General features: G+C 39.0%; 2 protein-coding genes across 2 annotated transcripts; one reads left to right on the top strand and one right to left on the bottom strand.

Annotated features, from left to right (window-relative positions):
* Positions 1-965: 965 nt before the first annotated feature.
* Positions 966-2101, bottom strand: LOC123257415. Its single transcript, XM_044716382.1, has 2 exons — positions 2028-2101; positions 966-1959 (listed from the first exon to the last, which is right to left on the bottom strand). Exon 2 carries the CDS (start codon positions 1902-1904, stop codon positions 966-968), a length of 939 nt encoding a protein of 312 aa, XP_044572317.1. The 5' UTR covers positions 1905-1959; positions 2028-2101.
* On the top strand, positions 1930-21785 carry LOC26513823 (zinc finger protein weckle-like). The gene is given in 5 exon segments (XM_044716385.1): positions 1930-2055; positions 20242-20366; positions 20437-21101; positions 21167-21289; positions 21291-21785. Coding segments are annotated over 3 exon segments (585 nt in total). The 5' UTR covers positions 1930-2055; positions 20242-20366; positions 20437-20891; the 3' UTR covers positions 21543-21785.
* The last annotated feature ends 54 nt before the right edge of the window (positions 21786-21839 follow it).

Raw genomic sequence — 21839 nt, 5'->3', positions numbered from 1 at the left:
TGATTCTCATGAGATTCTAATTTTTAATAAAAAAATAAAATATATGACAGCTATATACTATAAAGCAGTGGTTCCCAAACTCTTTTCTCTTATAGACCACTTTCAAAACTTTGCTGGATCCGGTGGACCCCCTGCAGTATTTTATTTATTTATTATTATTTTCCAATATAATTCGATTAATTCTCTAAATAAAAACATATTTTAGAACGCAGTTGGTATTTGCATAGATCTTTATTAAATTAAAAACTAAAGAAACAGGTTTATTTGGAAGAAAAAACTGCGTCATCAGGATAGCGCCAGATACTTTTTTCGATGAATTTCTTACAAAATATTATCTTTAAAAATGTTTAACAATTTAAGTTTAAGCATTTTTAAGGAAAATTAATAATGCGTTGCCCCTCCCTTTTTTACAAGGACTTCGCAAACTCGATTGGGGAGAGAGTCATACAAGTTTTTGAGATAGTCCAACGTTATTGTTGACTAGGCCTGTTTTATACTGTGAATTAAGTCCTCCCTGGTAGCATATTGCTTGCCACCCTCGTACACTTTCCTAGCTAACCATTCCCAAACGTTTTCTATTATGTTCAAGTCTGGGGAGTATAGGGGCCAGTGCGGGAAACTGACATTTTTCTTTTAAATCCATGCTTTTAAGGTCCTGGCTGTGTGAATTACTGGCATTGTCGTGCTGAAAATGCCATTTGAGATTCCCAAATAAGTTTTTAAAAATGGGAAATGCAGTTTTTAAAACGCAATTGTAATTTTCCGCGTTCATCTTTGGGGTTAAAAGTTGCAATTCGCAGTTGCCATAATAGGATATGGCTCATCATACCATTACTCCTCCAACCCGGCTATGTAAGCGATCCAGATGATGCTGTTGCCAGGCCCGGCGGATCATGCTCAGCCCGAGTGGGTATTTCAGCTTATAAAAGATAATAAGTATATAAATATTATAAAAGATATAAGTATCATTTGCGCAACGCAAATACAGAGCTCCGTTTAGCATTTTTCGAAATGAATTCATTTAACAATTCATCCAAATCAAGTTTGTCGGTAGTTTCGCGATAAACATGTAAGATTGCTACGTTATTCAGTCGATATTGCGATATTGTTGATCTTAAATAAGTTTTCACCCTGCGAAGAACCGAAAAACTTCTTTCATTTGAACAGGATGACCCTGGTATTGTAATTAGCAGACGAACGAATCGCACAAACTCTGGAACAAGCCCTCTCATCCATTCGTATTTCTTCAAGAAATCTACAACTTCCCTCAGATTATTTGTGTGTTCATTCTGCCTTTTCACAAGTTGCAAAAACATATTTCTATCACTGAGTAACCTGTCCTTGTCAAAATCATTCTTATAATGCTTCACGATTTCATTGATATCTACTGGCTGACCTACTGCAAATCTTTCCAACATTTTAAAAAATCGCGCAGAATCATTTTCGAATCGATTATTTAGAGACGAAATCAATTGATCGAAAACTTCAAAGTAAGATTTTCTGAAAAACTCGATTGGTTTTTTAAATTCAAAGTTCTCCGCTTTGCCTTGCTCAAGAGTCTCGAGATGTTTTGGGATTTTTCGACGACGTGGAATTTGTGGCTCGCTTAGTTCAAGGCCAGCAGCAGCTTCAATGCTCTTGCTCCAAATTTCATTGAACTTAGCATCACGTGAAGCGTTCAGAACGTCGGAAACTGGTTGTATTTTATCATATGATTCGATGACGCAAAGATTCGAATTTTGCAAATCTTTGTTTAATATCTCCACGCGATCGAAAATTTCTATCATCATATTCAAGTGAAACACGCACTCAAATGTCTCCATGTAGTCATAAAACCCTGACGCTTTTGCTGATACGGCGCTGTTGACTTCTTTATCCACAGAACGGTCATGGAAAAATTGCATCAATTGAGCGTAGTTTGCTTTGACAGTTTTCAAAGATTTTATTCTAACCACCCATCTATAAAATGAAAACAAACATGTATATAAACCTGAAAACATAATTGAATTAAGTTTTTTAAAGTATACCTGGTCGGGCAATAAGCTGCAAGAGAAGGTAAGTCGTTGCCTTGCTCTTTTCCCGCATCAATCTGCAAGTCCCTAAACTGTGCAACGCGTTTCGGCGAATCTCTGACGAAATTTATCAGCTCTTTTATTGTTCCAATAAATTTTCTTGCCAATATCACTCGTTCAATTGAATCTTGAACAACAAGATTCAAATTATGGGCATTGCAGTGGACGAATAAAGCCCGAGGTTCTTCTTCAAGAATTCGCTTTTGCAATCCTGAGATTTTTCCAGAAACATTTGATGCTCCATCGTAACATTGACCCCTCAGTTTGGAAATTGATAAATTATGTTTTTCAAAAACTTCTTGAACAAGGTTAAATAGGGTTTCTGATTTCGTATTAGGAGTTGAGAAAAATCCAATAAAATATTCTTTTGCTGTTAAATTTTCAACAATCCCAGTGGGTATTTTCCCCACTCGGAAATTTCCGAGTGGGTACAACTACCCACCATACCCATATTATCCGCCGGGCCTGGCTGTTGCTTACGTAAATCGTGGAAATAATAATTATATCCGTCAGGACCCTCTAGGTTACATTTTTTTTCGTCTGAAAATACGACGATATGCCACTCATTGGACCATATCATATGCGATCGAGCAAACTTTAGGCGGATTTCTTTTCGCACTTGGTTAAGAGGTGGCTTTTTTTTTAGTTTTAGCCTTTTTAAATGGTCAGCTTTCTTGATCACCCTTAAAACAGTCGATTTGCTTGCCTTAACACCAGTTTATTCTTTTATTTTGGCAGTCGAGTCGTGGGAGTTGGACGCCTCTCGGAGTAGAGCCCTGCGATCTGCTGAACTAATAACACTGTTATTACTTCCTTTGTAATTTTTTCTATAGCTTTCCTTATTTTGAAGAAAATTTGCAATGCCTTTGCGATGTCTTTCCATTTTTTCGGCGATTTTGTGAAGAGAAAGTCCACATTCATTGAACGCTTCGATTTTCGATTTTTCCTCCGAAGATAAGATTGTTCCTCTGCCCATATTGTTTGTCAAATTAAACAAAAATGTTTTATTTAACAGAAAAACAAAAATGCTTGCTGCGCTCAGCAAGTTAAGAAAGATATTTAAATTTATATTTGGAGGGCGCTAATCTAATGACGCAGTTTTTTCTTCCAAATAAACCTGTTTCTTTAGTTTTTAATATAATAAAAAACTATGCAAATACCAACTGAGCTCTAAACTATGTTTTTATTTAGAGAATTCATCGAATTATATTGGAAAATAATTGTACAGTTCAATCTTTAATAGTTTTGATAATATTTCACTTTAAACGCGAACACCCAAGGGGCACTAACCTGGTGACGCGCTGTGTATATTCTTGATCAGGATCACCTTCACCTCAGTTTCTACGCAAACTAGTCTCTCAGTTTTAAAGCTATCGAGTTGAAACTTTGCATACATCCATCTTTTGTTTGCAGGCAGTATATAAGTCGAAACGGCCGGGATCGGTCGACTATATCCTCTAACTGCTTTAACTTGATTGCTTTAACTATAACTGATTGATCGGAAATGCCATAACTTTGTTGTTTTTTAAGTTAGAAGATTGATACTTTCCACACATTTTATATTTGGGTAAGATATCTTATGTGAAAAATTGTATAAGGATCGGCCGATTATATCCTATATCTGTCTTAGAACGATGGGAATTGGCATAACTTTGTTCTTTTTCAAGTTAAAACAAGAAAGGAAAGCTCACTTCGGGCGGAGTCGAAGTTGATATACCCTTGCAGTTCAGTCGCAGTCCGCTAGGTGGCGCCACGCATCTTATATTATTAGATATATAGCGGATCGTATATAGTCGGCCGATCCTTATGAAATTTGGCATATTGAATTATTTTGCCCAAAGAGTAATCTGTACCAAGTCCCATCTTTCTAACTTAAAAAACACTAAAGTTATGCTAATTCCGATCGTTCTACGACAGCTATAGGATATAGTCGGCCGATCCTTATGAAATTTTGTACACAAGATATTTTGGTCAAATATAACATGTGTGGAAAGTCAACCCTCTAACTTAAAAAACACCAAAGTTATGGCATTGCCGATCAATCAGTTATATTGCAGCTATAGGATATAGTCGACCGATCCCGGCCGTTCCAACTTATATACTGCCTGCAAAGGAAAGAAGGGTGTGTGCAAAGTTTGAACTCGATAGCTTTAAAACTGAGAGACTAGTTTGCGTAGAAATGGACAGACGGACAGACGGACATGCTCATATCGACTCAGGAGGTGATCCTGATCAAGAATATATATACTTTATAGGGTCGGAGATGTCTCCTTCACTGCGTTGCACACTTTTGACCAAAATTATAATACCCTCTGCCAGGGTATAAATATTTTGCTACCAGGCTTTTAAAGCAGATTTGTAGAAAATCGATCTAAAAATCGTTTAAGATGTTCCGCTCAAGGATCGAAGGAAAATTGGGAAAGATATAGACATCGCAGTGGCCCATATGAGTCCTCCCCATGTACTCCCCTATTTTCACAGGAGGCTCGCCAGGAAAATTGATCGAAAATCTGAAAATATTTTGGTGCCAGGCTTTTAACGCAGATTTGTGATAAATCAATCTACAAACCTTTTAAGGTATTCCGCTCAAGGATCATAGGAAAATTGAGAAAGACATAGACACCGCAGTGGCCTATATGAGTCCTCCCCATGTACTCCGCTATTTTCACAGGAGGCTCGCCAGAAAAATGAATCGAAAATCTAAAAATATTTTGGTGTCAGGCTTTTAATGCAGATTTGTAGAAAATTGATCTAAAAATCGCTTTAAGATGGTAAAGCAGATTTGTAGAAAATCGATCTAAAAATCGTTTAAGATGTTCCGCTCAAGGATCGAAGGAAAATTGGGAAAGATATAGACATCGCAGTGGCCCATATGAGTCCTCCCCATGTACTCCCCTATTTTCACAGGAGGCTCGCCAGGAAAATTGATCGAAAATCTGAAAATATTTTGGTGCCAGGCTTTTAAAGCAGATTTCTGATAAATCAATCTACAAACCTTTTAAGGTATTCCGCTCAAGGATGGGAGGAAAATTGGGAAAGATATAGACATCGCAGTGGCCCATATGAGTCCTCCCCATGTACTCCCCTATTTTCACAGGAGGCTCGCCAGAAAAATTCATGAAAAATCTAAAAATATTTTGGTGCCAGGCTTTTAATGCAGATTTGTGGAAAATTGATCCACAAATCGTTAAAGGTATTCCGCTCAAGGATCGGAGGAAAATTGAGAAAGATATAGACATCGCAGTGGCCCATATGAGTCCTCCCCACTTACTCCCCTATTTACACAGGAGGCTCGCCAGAAAAATTGATCAAAAATCTAAAAATATTTTGGTGCCAGGCTTTTAACGCAGATTTGTGGAAAATCAATCTACAAATCTTTTAAGGTATTCCGCTCAAGGATCGGAGGAAAATTGGGAAAGATATAGACACCGCAGTGGCCCATATGAGTCGTCCTCATGCACTCCCCAATTTTCACACGAGGCTCGCCAGGAAAATTGATTGAAGTCTAAAAATACTTTGGTACCAGGCTTTTAACGCAGATTTGTGATAAATCAATCTACAAACCTTTTAAGGTATTCCGCTTAAGGATCGGAGGAAAATTGGGAAAGATATAGACATCGCAGTGGCCCATATGAGTCCTCCCCATGTACTCCGCTATTTTCACAGGAGGCTCGTCAGAAAAATGTATCGAAAATCTAAAAATATTTTGGTGCCAGGCTTTTAACGCAGATTTGTGATAAATCAGTCTACAAACCTTTTAAGGTATTCCGATAAAGGATCGGAGGAAAATTGGGAAAGATATACCCATCGCAGTGGCCCATATGAGTCCTCCCCATGTACTCCCCTATTTTCACAGGAGGCTCGCCATAAAAATTCATCAAAAATCTAAAAATATTTTGGTGCCAGGCTTTTAATGCAGATTTGTAGCAAATTCATCTAAAAATCGTTTAAGATGTTCCGCTCAAGGATCGAAGGAAAATTGGGAAAGATATAGACACCGCAGTGGCCCATATGAGTCGTCCTCATGCACTCCCCAATTTTCACACGAGGCTCGCCAGGAAAATTGATTGAAGTCTAAAAATATTTTGGTACCAGGCTTTTAACGCAGATTTGTGATAAATCAATCTACAAACCTTTTAAGGTTTTCCGCTCAAGGATCGGAGGAAAATTGGGAAAGATATAGACATCGCAGTGGCCCATATGAGTCCTCCCCATGTACTCCCCTATTTTCAAAAATCAAAATCTCAATCAAAAATCTAAAAATATTTTGGTGCCAGGCTTTTAATGCAGATTTGTGGAAAATTGATCCACAAATCGTTAAAGGTAATCCGCTCAAGGATCGGAGGAAAATTGGGAAAGATATAGACATCGCAGTGGCCCATATGAGTCCTCCCCATGTACTCCCCTATTTTCACAGGAGGCTCGCCAGAAAAATTCATCAAAAATATTTTGGTGCCAGGCTTTTAATGCAGATTTGTGGAAAATTGATCCACAAATCGTTAAAGGTATTCCGCTCAAGGATCGGAGGAAAATTGAGAAAGATATAGACACCGCACTGGCCCATATGAGTCCTCCCCACTTACTCCCCTATTTACACAGGAGGCTCGCCAGAAAAATTGATCGAAAATCTAAAAATATTTTGGTGCCAGGCTTTTAACGCAGATTTGTGGAAAATCAATCTACAAATCTGTTAAGGTATTCCGCTCAAGGATCGAAGGAAAATTGGGAAAGATATAGACATCTCAGTGGCCCATATGAGTCGTCCTCATGCACTCCCCTATTTTCACAGGAAGCTCGCCAGAAATATGTATCGAAAATCTAAAAATATTTTGGTGCCAGGCTTTTAACGCAGATTTGTGATAAATCAGTCTACAAACCTTTTAAGGTATTCCGCTCAAGGATCGGAGGAAAATTGAGAAAGATATAGACATCGCAGTGGCCCATATGAGTCCTCCCCACTTACTCCCCTATTTACACAGGAGGCTCGCCAGAAAAATTGATCGAAAATCTAAAAATATTTTGGTGCCAGGCTTTTAACGCAGATTTGTGGAAAATCAATCTACAAATCTGTTAAGGTATTCCGCTCAAGGATCGAAGGAAAATTGGGAAAGATATAGACATCTCAGTGGCCCATATGAGTCGTCCTCATGCACTCCCCTATTTTCACAGGAAGCTCGCCAGAAATATGTATCGAAAATCTAAAAATATTTTGGTGCCAGGCTTTTAACGCAGATTTGTGATAAATCAGTCTACAAACCTTTTAAGGTATTCCGCTCAAGGATCGGAGGAAAATTGGGAAAGATATAGACATCGCAGTGGCCCATATGAGTCCTCCCCATGTACTCCCCTATTTTCACAGGAAAAATTCATCAAAAATCTAAAAATATTTTGGTGCCAGGCTTTTAATGCAGATTTGTGGAAAATTGATCCACAAATCGTTAAAGGTATTCCGCTCAAGGATCATAGGAAAATTGAGAAAGATATAGACATCGCAGTGGCCAATATGAGTCCTCCCCATGTACTCCCCTATTTTCACAAGAGGCTCGCCAGAAAAATTCATCAAAAATCTAAAAATATTTTGGTGCCAGGCTTTTAATGCAGATTTGTGGAAAATTGATCCACAAATCGTTAAAGGTTTTCCGCTCAAGGATCATAGGAAAATTGAGAAAGATATAGACATCGCAGTGGCCCATATGAGTCCTCCCCATGTACTCCCCTATTTTCACAAGAGGCTCGCCAGAAAAACTCATCAAACATCTGAAAATATTTTGGTGCCAGAAGAGGCTCGCCAGAAAAACTCATCAAAAATCTGAAAATATTTTGGTGCCAGGCTTTTAACGCAGATTTGTGATAAATCAATCTACAAACCTTTTAAGGTATTCCGCTCAAGGATCGGAAGAAAATTGTGAAAGATATAGACATCGCAGTGGCCCATATGAGTCCTCCCCATGTACTCCCCTATTTTCACAGGAGGCTCGCCAGAAAAATTCATCAAAAATCTAAAAATATTTTGGTGCCAGGCTTTTAACGCAGATTTGTGGAAAATCAGTCTACAAACCTTTTAAGGTATTCCGCTCAAGGATCGAAGGAAAATTGGGAAAGATATAGACACCGCAGTGGCCCATATGAGTCGTCCTCATGCACTCCCCAATTTTCACAAGAGGCTCGCCAGAAAAATTCATCAAAAATCTAAAAATATTTTGGTGCCAGGCTTTTAATGCAGATTTGTGGAAAATTGATCCACAAATCGTTAAAGGTTTTCCGCTCAAGGATCATAGGAAAATTGAGAAAGATATAGACATCGCAGTGGCCCATATGAGTCCCCCCCATGTACTCCCCTATTTTCACAAGAGGCTCGCCAGAAAAACTCATCAAAAATCTGAAAATATTTTGGTGCCAGGCTTTTAACGCAGATTTGTGATAAATCAATCTACAAACCTTTTAAGGTATTCCGCTCAAAGATCGGAGGAAAATTGGGAAAGATATAGACATCGCAGTGGCCCATATGAGTCCTCCCCATGTACTCCCCTATTTTCACAGGAGGCTCGCCAGGAAAATTGATCGAAAACCTACAAATATTTTGGTGCCAGGCTTTTAATGCAGATTTGTGGAAAATTGATCCACAAATCGTTAAAGGTATTCCGCTCAAGGATCATAGGAAAATTGAGAAAGATATAGACATCGCAGTGGCCCATATGAGTCCTCCCCATGTACTCCCCTATTTTCACAGGAGGCTCGCCAGGAAAATTTATCGAAAACCTACAAATATTTTGGTGCCAGGCTTTTAACGCAGATTTGTGATAAATCAATCTACAAACCTTTTAAGGTATTCGGCTCAAGGATCGGAGGAAAATTGGGAGAGATATAGACATCGCAGTGGCCCATATGAGTCCTCCCCAAGTACTCCCCTATTTTCACAGGAGGCTCGCCAGAAAAATTCATGAAAAATCTAAAAATATTTTGGTGCCAGGCTTTTAATGCAGATTTGTGGAAAATTGATCCACAAATCGATAAAGGTATTCCGCTCAAGGATCGGAGGAAAATTGAGAAAGATATAGACACCGCACTGGGCCATATGAGTCCTCCACACTTACTCCCCTATTTACACAGGAGGCTCGCCAGAAAAATTCATGAAAAATCTAAAAATATTTTGGTGCCAGGCTTTTAACGCAGATTTGTGATAAATCAATCTACAAACCTTTTAAGGTATTCGGCTCAAGGATCGGAGGAAAATTGGGAGAGATATAGACATCGCAGTGGCCCATATGAGTCCTCCCCAAGTACTCCCCTATTTTCACAGGAGGCTCGCCAGAAAAATTCATGAAAAATCTAAAAATATTTTGGTGCCAGGCTTTTAACGCAGATTTGTGGAAAATCAATCTACAAATCTTTTAAGGTATTCCGCTCAAGGATCGGAGGAAAATTGGGAAATATATAGACACCGCAGTGGCCTATATGAGTCCTTCCCATGTAATCCGCTATTTTCACAGGAGGCTCGCCAGAAAAATGGATCGAAAATCTAAAAATATTTTGGTGTCAGGCTTTTAATGCAGATTTGTAGAAAATCGATCTACAAATCGTTTAAGATGTTCCGCTCAAGGATCGAAGGAAAATTGGCAAAGATATAGACATCTCAGTGGCCCATATGAGTCGTCCTCATGCACTCCCCAATTTTCACAGGAAGCTCGCCAGAAAAATGTATCGAAAATCTAAAAATATTTTGGTGCCAGGCTTTTAACGCAGATTTGTGGAAAATCAATCTACAAATCTGTTAAGGTATTCCGCTCAAGGATCGAAGGAAAATTGGGAAAGATATAGACATCTCAGTGGCCCATATGAGTCGTCCTCATGCACTCCCCTATTTTCACAGGAAGCTCACCAGAAATATGTATCGAAAATCTAAAAATATTTTGGTGCCAGGCTTTTAACGCAGATTTGTGATAAATCAGTCTACAAACCTTTTAAGGTATTCCGCTCAAGGATCGGAGGAAAATTGAGAAAGATATAGACATCGCAGTGGCCCATATGAGTCCTCCCCACTTACTCCCCTATTTACACAGGAGGCTCGCCAGAAAAATTGATCGAAAATCTAAAAATATTTTGGTGCCAGGCTTTTAACGCAGATTTGTGGAAAATCAATCTACAAATCTGTTAAGGTATTCCGCTCAAGGATCGAAGGAAAATTGGGAAAGATATAGACATCTCAGTGGCCCATATGAGTCGTCCTCATGCACTCCCCTATTTTCACAGGAAGCTCGCCAGAAATATGTATCGAAAATCTAAAAATATTTTGGTGCCAGGCTTTTAACGCAGATTTGTGATAAATCAGTCTACAAACCTTTTAAGGTATTCCGCTCAAGGATCGGAGGAAAATTGGGAAAGATATAGACATCGCAGTGGCCCATATGAGTCCTCCCCATGTACTCCCCTATTTTCACAGGAAAAATTCATCAAAAATCTAAAAATATTTTGGTGCCAGGCTTTTAATGCAGATTTGTGGAAAATTGATCCACAAATCGTTAAAGGTATTCCGCTCAAGGATCATAGGAAAATTGAGAAAGATATAGACATCGCAGTGGCCAATATGAGTCCTCCCCATGTACTCCCCTATTTTCACAAGAGGCTCGCCAGAAAAATTCATCAAAAATCTAAAAATATTTTGGTGCCAGGCTTTTAATGCAGATTTGTGGAAAATTGATCCACAAATCGTTAAAGGTTTTCCGCTCAAGGATCATAGGAAAATTGAGAAAGATATAGACATCGCAGTGGCCCATATGAGTCCTCCCCATGTACTCCCCTATTTTCACAAGAGGCTCGCCAGAAAAACTCATCAAACATCTGAAAATATTTTGGTGCCAGAAGAGGCTCGCCAGAAAAACTCATCAAAAATCTGAAAATATTTTGGTGCCAGGCTTTTAACGCAGATTTGTGATAAATCAATCTACAAACCTTTTAAGGTATTCCGCTCAAGGATCGGAAGAAAATTGTGAAAGATATAGACATCGCAGTGGCCCATATGAGTCCTCCCCATGTACTCCCCTATTTTCACAGGAGGCTCGCCAGAAAAATTCATCAAAAATCTAAAAATATTTTGGTGCCAGGCTTTTAACGCAGATTTGTGGAAAATCAGTCTACAAACCTTTTAAGGTATTCCGCTCAAGGATCGAAGGAAAATTGGGAAAGATATAGACACCGCAGTGGCCCATATGAGTCGTCCTCATGCACTCCCCAATTTTCACAAGAGGCTCGCCAGAAAAATTCATCAAAAATCTAAAAATATTTTGGTGCCAGGCTTTTAACGCAGATTTGTGGAAAATCAGTCTACAAACCTTTTAAGGTATTCCGCTCAAGGATCGAAGGAAAATTGGGAAAGATATAGACACCGCAGTGGCCCATATGAGTCGTCCTCATGCACTCCCCAATTTTCACAAGAGGCTCGCCAGAAAAATTCATCAAAAATCTAAAAATATTTTGGTGCCAGGCTTTTAATGCAGATTTGTGAAAAATTGATCCACAAATCGTTAAAGGTTTTCCGCTCAAGGATCATAGGAAAATTGAGAAAGATATAGACATCGCAGTGGCCCATATGAGTCCTCCCCATGTACTCCCCTATTTTCACAAGAGGCTCGCCAGAAAAACTCATCAAAAATCTGAAAATATTTTGGTGCCAGGCTTTTAACGCAGATTTGTGATAAATCAATCTACAAACCTTTTAAGGTATTCCGCTCAAGGATCGGAGGAAAATTGGGAAAGATATAGACATCGCAGTGGCCCATATGAGTCCTCCCCATGTACTCCCCTATTTTCACAGGAGGCTCGCCAGGAAAATTGATCGAAAACCTACAAATATTTTGGTGCCAGGCTTTTAATGCAGATTTGTGGAAAATTGATCCACAAATCGTTAAAGGTATTCCGCTCAAGGATCATAGGAAAATTGAGAAAGATATAGACATCGCAGTGGCCCATATGAGTCCTCCCCATGTACTCCCCTATTTTCACAGGAGGCTCGCCAGGAAAATTTATCGAAAACCTACAAATATTTTGGTGCCAGGCTTTTAACGCAGATTTGTGATAAATCAATCTACAAACCTTTTAAGGTATTCGGCTCAAGGATCGGAGGAAAATTGGGAAAGATATAGACATCGCAGTGGCCCATATGAGTCCTCCCCATGTACTCCCCTATTTTCACAGGAGGCTCGCCAGAAAAATTCATGAAAAATCTAAAAATATTTTGGTGCCAGGCTTTTAATGCAGATTTGTGGAAAATTGATCCACAAATCGATAAAGGTATTCCGCTCAAGGATCGGAGGAAAATTGAGGAAGATATAGACACCGCACTGGGCCATATGAGTCCTCCCCACTTACTCCCCTATTTACACAGGAGGCTCGCCAGAAAAATTCATCGAAAATCTAAAAATATTTTGGTGTCAGGCTTTTAACGCAGATTTGTGGAAAATCAATCTACAAATCTTTTAAGGTATTCCGCTCAAGGATCGGAGGAAAATTGGGAAATATATAGACACCGCAGTGGCCTATATGAGTCCTTCCCATGTAATCCGCTATTTTCACAGGAGGCTCGCCAGAAAAATGGATCGAAAATCTAAAAATATTTTGGTGTCAGGCTTTTAATGCAGATTTGTAGAAAATCGATCTACAAATCGTTTAAGATGTTCCGCTCAAGGATCGAAGGAAAATTGGCAAAGATATAGACATCTCAGTGGCCCATATGAGTCGTCCTCATGCACTCCCCAATTTTCACAGGAAGCTCGCCAGAAAAATGTATCGAAAATCTAAAAATATTTTGGTGCCAGGCTTTTAACGCAGATTTGTGATAAATCAGTCTACAAACCTTTTAAGGTATTCCGCTAAAGGATCGGAGGAAAATTGGAAAAGATATAGACATCGCAGTGGCCCATATGAGCCCTCCCCATGTACTACCCAATTTTCACACGAGGCTCGCCAGGAAAATTGATTGAAATCTAAAAATATTTTGGTACCAGGCTTTTAACGCAGATTTGAAGAAAATCGATCTAAAAATCGTTTAAGATGTTCCGCTCAAGGATCGAAGGAAAATTTGGAAAGATATAGACATCGCAGTGGCCCATATGAGTCCTCCCCATGTACTCCCCTATTTTCACAGGAGGCTCGCCAGAAAAATTCATCAAAAATATTTTGGTGCCAGGCTTTTAATGCAGATTTGTGGAAAATTGATCCACAAATCGTTAAAGGTATTCCGCTCAAGGATCATAGGAAAATTGAGAAATATATAGACACCGCAGTGGCCTATATGAGTCCTTCCCATGTAATCCGCTATTTTCACAGGAGGCTCGCCAGAAAAATGGATCGAAAATCTAAAAATATTTTGGTGTCAGGCTTTTAATGCAGATTTGTAGAAAATCGATCTACAAATCGTTTAAGATGTTCCGCTCAAGGATCGAAGGAAAATTGGCAAAGATATAGACATCTCAGTGGCCCATATGAGTCGTCCTCATGCACTCCCCTATTTTCACAAATCGTTAAAGGTATTCCGCTCAAGGATCATAGGAAAATTGAGAAATATATAGACACCGCAGTGGCCTATATGAGTCCTTCCCATGTAATCCGCTATTTTCACAGGAGGCTCGCCAGAAAAATGGATCGAAAATCTAAAAATATTTTGGTGTCAGGCTTTTAATGCAGATTTGTAGAAAATCGATCTACAAATCGTTTAAGATGTTCCGCTCAAGGATCGAAGGAAAATTGGCAAAGATATAGACATCTCAGTGGCCCATATGAGTCGTCCTCATGCACTCCCCTATTTTCACAGGAAGCTCGCCAGAAAAATGTATCAAAAATCTAAAAATATTTTGGTGCCAGGCTTTTAACGCAGATTTGTGATAAATCAGTCTACAAACCTTTTAAGGTATTCCGCTAAAGGATCGGAGGAAAATTGGGAAAGATATAGACATCGCAGTGGCCCATATGAGTCCTCCCCATGTACTCCCCTATTTTCACAGGAGGCTCGCCAGAAAAATTCATCAAAAATCTAAAAATATTTTGGTGCCAGGCTTTTAATGCAGATTTGTAGCCAGAAGAGGCTCGCCAGAAAAACTCATCAAAAATCTGAAAATATTTTGGTGCCAGGCTTTTAACGCAGATTTGTGATAAATCAATCTACAAACCTTTTAAGGTATTCCGCTCAAGGATCGGAAGAAAATTGTGAAAGATATAGACATCGCAGTGGCCCATATGAGTCCTCCCCATGTACTCCCCTATTTTCACAGGAGGCTCGCCAGAAAAATTCATCAAAAATCTAAAAATATTTTGGTGCCAGGCTTTTAACGCAGATTTGTGGAAAATCAGTCTACAAACCTTTTAAGGTATTCCGCTCAAGGATCGAAGGAAAATTGGGAAAGATATAGACACCGCAGTGGCCCATATGAGTCGTCCTCATGCACTCCCCAATTTTCACACGAGGCTCACCAGGAAAATTTATCAAAAATCTAAAAATATTTTGGTGCCAGGCTTTTAATGCAGATTTGTGGAAAATTGATCCACAAATCGTTAAAGGTATTCCGCTCAAGGATCATAGGAAAATTGAGAAAGATATAGACATCGCAGTGGCCCATATGAGTCCTCCCCATGTACTCCCCTATTTTCACAAGAGGCTCGCCAGAAAAACTCATCAAAAATCTTAAAATATTTTGGTGCCAGGCTTTTAACGCAGACTTGTGATAAATCAATCTACAAACCTTTTAAGGTATTCCGCTCAAGGATCGGAGGAAAATTGGGAAAGATATAGACATCGCAGTGGCCCATATGAGTCCTCCCCATGTACTCCCCTATTTTCACAGGAGGCTCGCCAGGAAAATTGATCGAAAACCTACAAATATTTTGGTGCCAGGCTTTTAATGCAGATTTGTGGAAAATTGATCCACAAATCGTTAAAGGTATTCCGCTCAAGGATCAGAGGAAAATTGAGAAAGATATAGACATCGCAGTGGCCCATATGAGTCCTCCCCATGTACTCCCCTATTTTCACAGGAGGCTCGCCAGGAAAATTTATCGAAAACCTACAAATATTTTGGTGCCAGGCTTTTAACGCAGATTTGTGATAAATCAATCTACAAACCTTTTAAGGTATTCGGCTCAAGGATCGGAGGAAAATTGGGAAAGATATAGACATCGCAGTGGCCCATATGAGTCCTCCCCATGTACTCCCCTATTTTCACAGGAGGCTCGCCAGAAAAATTCATGAAAAATCTAAAAATATTTTGGTGCCAGGCTTTTAATGCAGTTTTGTGGAAAATTGATCCACAAATCGATAAAGGTATTCCGCTCAAGGATCGGAGGAAAATTGAGAAAGATATAGACACCGCACTGGGCCATATGAGTCCTCCCCACTTACTCCCCTATTTACACAGGAGGCTCGCCAGAAAAATTCATCGAAAATCTAAAAATATTTTGGTGCCAGGCTTTTAACGCAGATTTGTGGAAAATCAATCTACAAATCTTTTAAGGTATTCCGCTCAAGGATCGGAGGAAAATTGGGAAATATATAGACACCGCAGTGGCCTATATGAGTCCTTCCCATGTAATCCGCTATTTTCACAGGAGGCTCGCCAGAAAAATGGATCGAAAATCTAAAAATATTTTGGTGTCAGGCTTTTAATGCAGATTTGTAGAAAATCGATCTACAAATCGTTTAAGATGTTCCGCTCAAGGATCGAAGGAAAATTGGCAAAGATATAGACATCTCAGTGGCCCATATAAGTCGTCCTCATGCACTCCCCAATTTTCACAGGAAGCTCGCCAGAAAAATGTATCGAAAATCTAAAAATATTTTGGTGCCAGGCTTTTAACGCAGATTTGTGATAAATCAGTCTACAAACCTTTTAAGGTATTCCGCTAAAGGATCGGAGGAAAATTGGAAAAGATATAGACATCGCAGTGGCCCATATGAGCCCTCCCCATGTACTACCCAATTTTCACACGAGGCTCGCCAGGAAAATTGATTGAAATCTAAAAATATTTTGGTACCAGGCTTTTAACGCAGATTTGAAGAAAATCGATCTAAAAATCGTTTAAGATGTTCCGCTCAAGGATCGAAGGAAAATTTGGAAAGATATAGACATCGCAGTGGCCCATATGAGTCCTCCCCATGTACTCCCCTATTTTCACAGGAGGCTCGCCAGAAAAATTCATCAAAAATATTTTGGTGCCAGGCTTTTAATGCAGATTTGTGGAAAATTGATCCACAAATCGTTAAAGGTATTCCGCTCAAGGATCATAGGAAAATTGAGAAATATATAGACACCGCAGTGGCCTATATGAGTCCTTCCCATGTAATCCGCTATTTTCACAGGAGGCTCGCCAGAAAAATGGATCGAAAATCTAAAAATATTTTGGTGTCAGGCTTTTAATGCAGATTTGTAGAAAATCGATCTACAAATCGTTTGATGTTCCGCTCAAGGATCGAAGGAAAATTGGCAAAGATATAGACATCTCAGTGGCCCATATGAGTCGTCCTCATGCACTCCCCTATTTTCACAGGAAGCTCGCCAGAAAAATGTATCAAAAATCTAAAAATATTTTGGTGCCAGGCTTTTAACGCAGATTTGTGATAAATCAGTCTACAAACCTTTTAAGGTATTCCGCTAAAGGATCGGAGGAAAATTGGGAAAGATATAGACATCGCAGTGGCCCATATGAGTCCTCCCCATGTACTCCCCTATTTTCACAGGAGGCTCGCCAGAAAAATTCATCAAAAATCTAAAAATATTTTGGTGCCAGGCTTTTAATGCAGATTTGTAGCAAATTCATCTAAAAATCGTTTAAGATGTTCCGCTCAAGGATCGGAGGAAAATTGGGAAAGATATAGACATCGCAGTGGCCCATATGAGTCCTCCCCATGTACTCCCCTATTTTCACAGGAGGCTCGCCAGGAAAATTGATCGAAAACCTACAAATATTTTGGTGCCAGGCTTTTAATGCAGATTTGTGGAAAATCAATCTACAAATCTTTTAAGGTATTCCGCTCAAGGATCGAAGGAAAATTGGGAAAGATGTAGACATCGCAGTGGCCTATATGAGTCCTCCCCATGTACTCCGCTATTTTCGCAGAAGGCTCGCCAGAAAAGTTAATCGAAAATCTAAAAATATTTTGGTGTCACGCTTTTAATGCAGATTTGTAGAAAATTCATCTAAAAATCGTTTAAGATGTTCCGCTCAAGGATCGAAGGAAAATTGGGAAAGATATAGACATCTCAGTGGCCCATATGAGTCGTCCTCATGCACTCCCCAATTTTCACAGGAAGCTCGCCAGAAAAATGTATCGAAAATCTAAAAATATTTTGGTGCCAGGCTTTTAACGCAGATTTGTGATAAATCAGTCTACAAACCTTTTAAGGTATTCCGCTCAAGGATCGGAGGAAAATTGGGAAAGATATAGACATCGCAGTGGCCCATATGAGTCCTCCCCATGTACTCCCCTATTTTCACAGGAGGCTCGCCAGAAAAATTCATCAAAAATCTTAAAATATTTTGGTGCCAGGCTTTTAATGCAGATTTGTGGAAAATTGATCCACAAATCGTTAAAGGTATTCCGCTCAAGGATCATAGGAAAATTGAGAAAGATATAGACATTGCAGTGGCCCATATGAGTCCTCCCCATGTACTCCCATATTTTCACAAGAGGCTCGCCAGAAAAATTCATCAAAAATCTAAAAATATTTTGGTGCCCGGCTTTTAATGCAGATTTGTGGAAAATTGATCCACAAATCGTTAAAGGTATTCCGCTCAAGGATCATAGGAAAATTGAGAAAGATATAGACATCGCAGTGGCCCATATGAGTCCTCCCCATGTACTCCCATATTTTCACAAGAGGCTCGCCAGAAAAATTCATCAAAAATCTAAAAATATTTTGGTGCCCGGCTTTTAATGCAGATTTGTGGAAAATTAATCCACAAATCGTTAAAGGTATTCCGCTCAAAGATCATAGGAAAATTGAGAAAGATATAGACATCGCAGTGGCCCATATGAGTCCTCCCCACTTACTCCCCTATTTACACAGGAGGCTCGCCAGAAAAATTGATCGAAAATCTAAAAATGTTTTGGTCCCAGGCTTTTAACGAAGATTTGTGGAAAATCAATCTACAAATCTGTTAAGGTATTCCGCTCAAGGATCGGAGGAAAATTGGGAAAGATATAGACACCGCAGTGGCCCATATGAGTCCTCCCCATGTACTCCGCTATTTTCACAGGAGGCTCGCCAGAAAAATGGATCGAAAATCTAAAAATATTTTGGTGTCAGGCTTTTAATGCAGATTTGTAGAAAATCGATCTAAAAATCGTTTAAGATGTTCCGCTCAAGGATCGAAGGAAATATGGGAAAGATATAGACATCTCATTGGCCCATATGAGTCGTCCTCATGCACTCCCCAATTTTCACACGAGGCTCGCCAGGAAAATTGATTGAAATCTAAAAATATTTTGGTACCTGGCTTTTAAAGCAGATTTGTGATAAATCAATCTACAAACCTTTTAAGGTATTCCGCTCAAGGATCGTAGGAAAATTGAGAAAGATATAGACATCGCAGTGGCCTATATGAGTCCTTCCCATGTTCTCCGCTATTTTCACAGGAGGCTCGCCAGAAAAATGGATCGAAAATCTAAAAATATTTTGGTGTCAGGCTTTTAATGCAGATTTGTAGAAAATCGATCTACAAATCGTTTAAGATGTTCCGCTCAAGGATCGAAGGAAAATTGGCAAAGATATAGACATCTCAGTGGCCCTTATGAGTCGTCCTCATGCACTCCCCAATTTTCACAGGAAGCTCGCCAGAAAAATGTATCGAAAATCTAACAAGAAAGGAAAGCTAACTTCGGGCGGAGCCGAAGTTGATATACCCTTGCAGTTCAGTCGCAGTCCGCTAGGTGGCGCCACGCTTCTTATATTATTAGATATATAGAAGATTGTATATAGTCGGCCGATCCTTATGAAATTTGGCAAATCCGATTATTTTGTCCAAAATAGAATCTGTACGAAGTCCCATCTTTCTAACTTAAAAAACACCAAAGTTATGCCAATTTCGATCGTTCTATGACAGCTATAGGATATAGTCGGCCGATCCTTATGAAATTTTGTACATAAGATATGTTGGTCAAATATAACATGTGTGGAAAGTCCCAACCCTCTATCTTAAAAAACAACGTTAGTTATGGCATTTCCGATCAATCAGTTATATGGCAGCTATAGGATATAGTCGACCGATCCCAGCCGTTCCGACTTATGTACTACCTGCAAGGAAAAAAAGGATGTGTGCAAAGTTTCAACTCGATAGCTCTAAAACTGGGAGACTAGTTTGCGTAGAAAACGACAGACAGACGGACAGACGGACATGCTCATATCGACTCAGGAGGTGATCCTGATCAAGAATATATATACTTTATAGGGTCGGAGATGTCTCCTTCACTGCGTTGCACACTTTTGACCATAATTATAATACCCTCTGCAAGGGTATAAAGATGGGACTTGGTACAGATTCTATTTTGAACCAAGAACCAAGTTGAAAATAATCTGTTCTGCCGAATTTCATAAGGATCGGCCGACTATATCCTATAGCTGCCATATAACTGAATGATCGAAAAGGGCACAACTGCAAGGGTATATCAACATCGGCTCCGCCCAAAGTTAGCTTTCCTTTCTTGTTTAAGCTAGAATGATGGGACTTTCTACGGTTTCCATTTTGGGCATTCGAATCAGGTCTGCCAATTTTCATAAGGATCGGCCAACTGTAAAAAATAGGCATAAAGCGCCCCAAAACCTTGATCCCTGTAATGTTACCCATTTAAGTTTTTAGGAACGAATCGCTTCTTGTGTAACATGGGTACGTTCTAGATGCTCTAACTAGAGATAGGTGTTGCGTATGCAACTCTCTATTAGTATTTTTATGTTACACATACGTAATTTTTGATTCATGTAAAAAAAAATTAATTTTGATCAAAATTCCCCGATAATTTTCCAAAGCACATTTTAATAGTTTTGTTGTCATATACTGTTTATTGGATAATGTCCGCCTATCATTCTGGATACACAAGTAAAACTTAGAAAAAACTCTATAATTATTTAAACAAAGTTTTCTTAAAATCCAAACAATAAATATAACTGAAAAGAAAATATGCGCTTAGGACAAGATAATGAATGGCTATATTGGTGTCGCCTCTGCGCCCGCGACGACACGGAAATCAATTTGCACGACGAATCTCAAAACGAGGACTTTGTCAGGACAGTAAGCAAGTGCTTTGACGTCGAGGTTTGAACACACTGACATGTGTTTCCAATTAGGGTATTCACTTTTCTCCGTACTTATACTACTTTTCCAGATGATTCTTGAAGAACCAGAACTAGGGAGTATGCTGTGCAAAACATTCCATGCGATGGTTGGCCAATTAATTCATTTTTCGGAAAGTGTCAATAAGGTTCAGGCCATTTTTAAGCTTTTACGTCATACTGAGTCACATGATGCGATAAACACAGCCGTACTGCAACAAGAGTATGACTTGCCAGTCACCTGCAAATTTGAAGATAAAGAATTTCAAAACAATCAAAACATAGACCAAAAAGATGGTGAAAATCAAATTGCTTTAAAATGCTCCATTGGTAGGATTGTGGCAGTTAACAAAATCAAAAATAAACTATATTCACAACCAGAACTGTTACTGCATAAGAAAAAACGTATAGACGAATATCCGAAACGGCTATTAAATGGGTGGAGCATCGGTGGAGCAATTCAAATGCACACGGGGAAGACTCATAGAGAACGCTTAAAAAAAAAATCATGGACTCAGCTTTATCAGCCAATGTAGGACCAAAGGAAGAGTTTAAACACGAGATGCGCGTTGGTTTAAGGCAGTTTGTATGCGACTGTTGCGGTAAGCAGTTAAAAACATTCTTATCTTTGGTGGAGCCCAAGCTAGTTCATACGGACGCGAATCCTTGCATCTGTCCCGTTAGTGACGCAGGCATTAAAAATAAAGCCAGACTGAAAGTAAGGAACTATATTTTTTAGCAATACCCAAAATGTTATATTTATTTTTTTTATTTTTTGAAAAGGTCCAAACACATGGAGATCCCAGCTTCGTTTGCAACATCTGCGGGAAGAAACTTGAAACTCGAGCTATTCTAAATAAACACAAATATGTTCATATAGAGGAAAGACGCTTTAAACGCGACATACATATGTGGTACTGGGTGCAAGAATTCTACAGCCATGAAAATTCACCTCTTGGGCCACATAGGCCTACGACCTTATGTTTGTAAATATTGTGGAAAATCCTTTGCAAGCAATACAAACTGAAGATCACACAAATTGAAGAAGCATTTGGCCGAAGTTTCATTTGAGGATGAGAATAAATCATCACGTGTTCCAGTCCCAACACTGGAGAAACTAAAAGCAATCTTAGTAAACTCTTTTAAAAACATAAATTGAGAGTTTGTAAAATTTAACTCGCTATTCCAGGACCCAAGAGATTGCAAAATCAAGCCTCTCGCATGAGGCTTAGGAATGCTTTCCCTAAATGCCGAAGTATATTTAAGTATAATATTTAAGAAGTATTACAAATACAATTATAATATATTTACGTATATATTTAATACCATATCTGAGCTCTATGTATATTATCTTAAAAACATATGAATTTATTTTGTATAATTTTATACTTTAATATAAAATAAAATATAAAATATCCTCCTAATTTGAAATGTGTATGGTATTTTTTCTGTGTAC

This window comes from Drosophila ananassae, chromosome 2L, assembly GCF_017639315.1.
Source record: "Drosophila ananassae strain 14024-0371.13 chromosome 2L, ASM1763931v2, whole genome shotgun sequence".
NCBI lineage: Eukaryota > Metazoa > Arthropoda > Insecta > Diptera > Drosophilidae > Drosophila > Drosophila ananassae.
This window is presented reverse-complemented; position numbering and strand designations above follow the sequence as displayed.

Excerpts from the sequence above, each read along its gene's own strand:
- LOC123257415 (XM_044716382.1), bottom strand. The coding sequence starts at position 1,904 with ATGCAATTTTTCCATGACCGTTCTGTGGATAAAGAAGTCAACAGCGCC.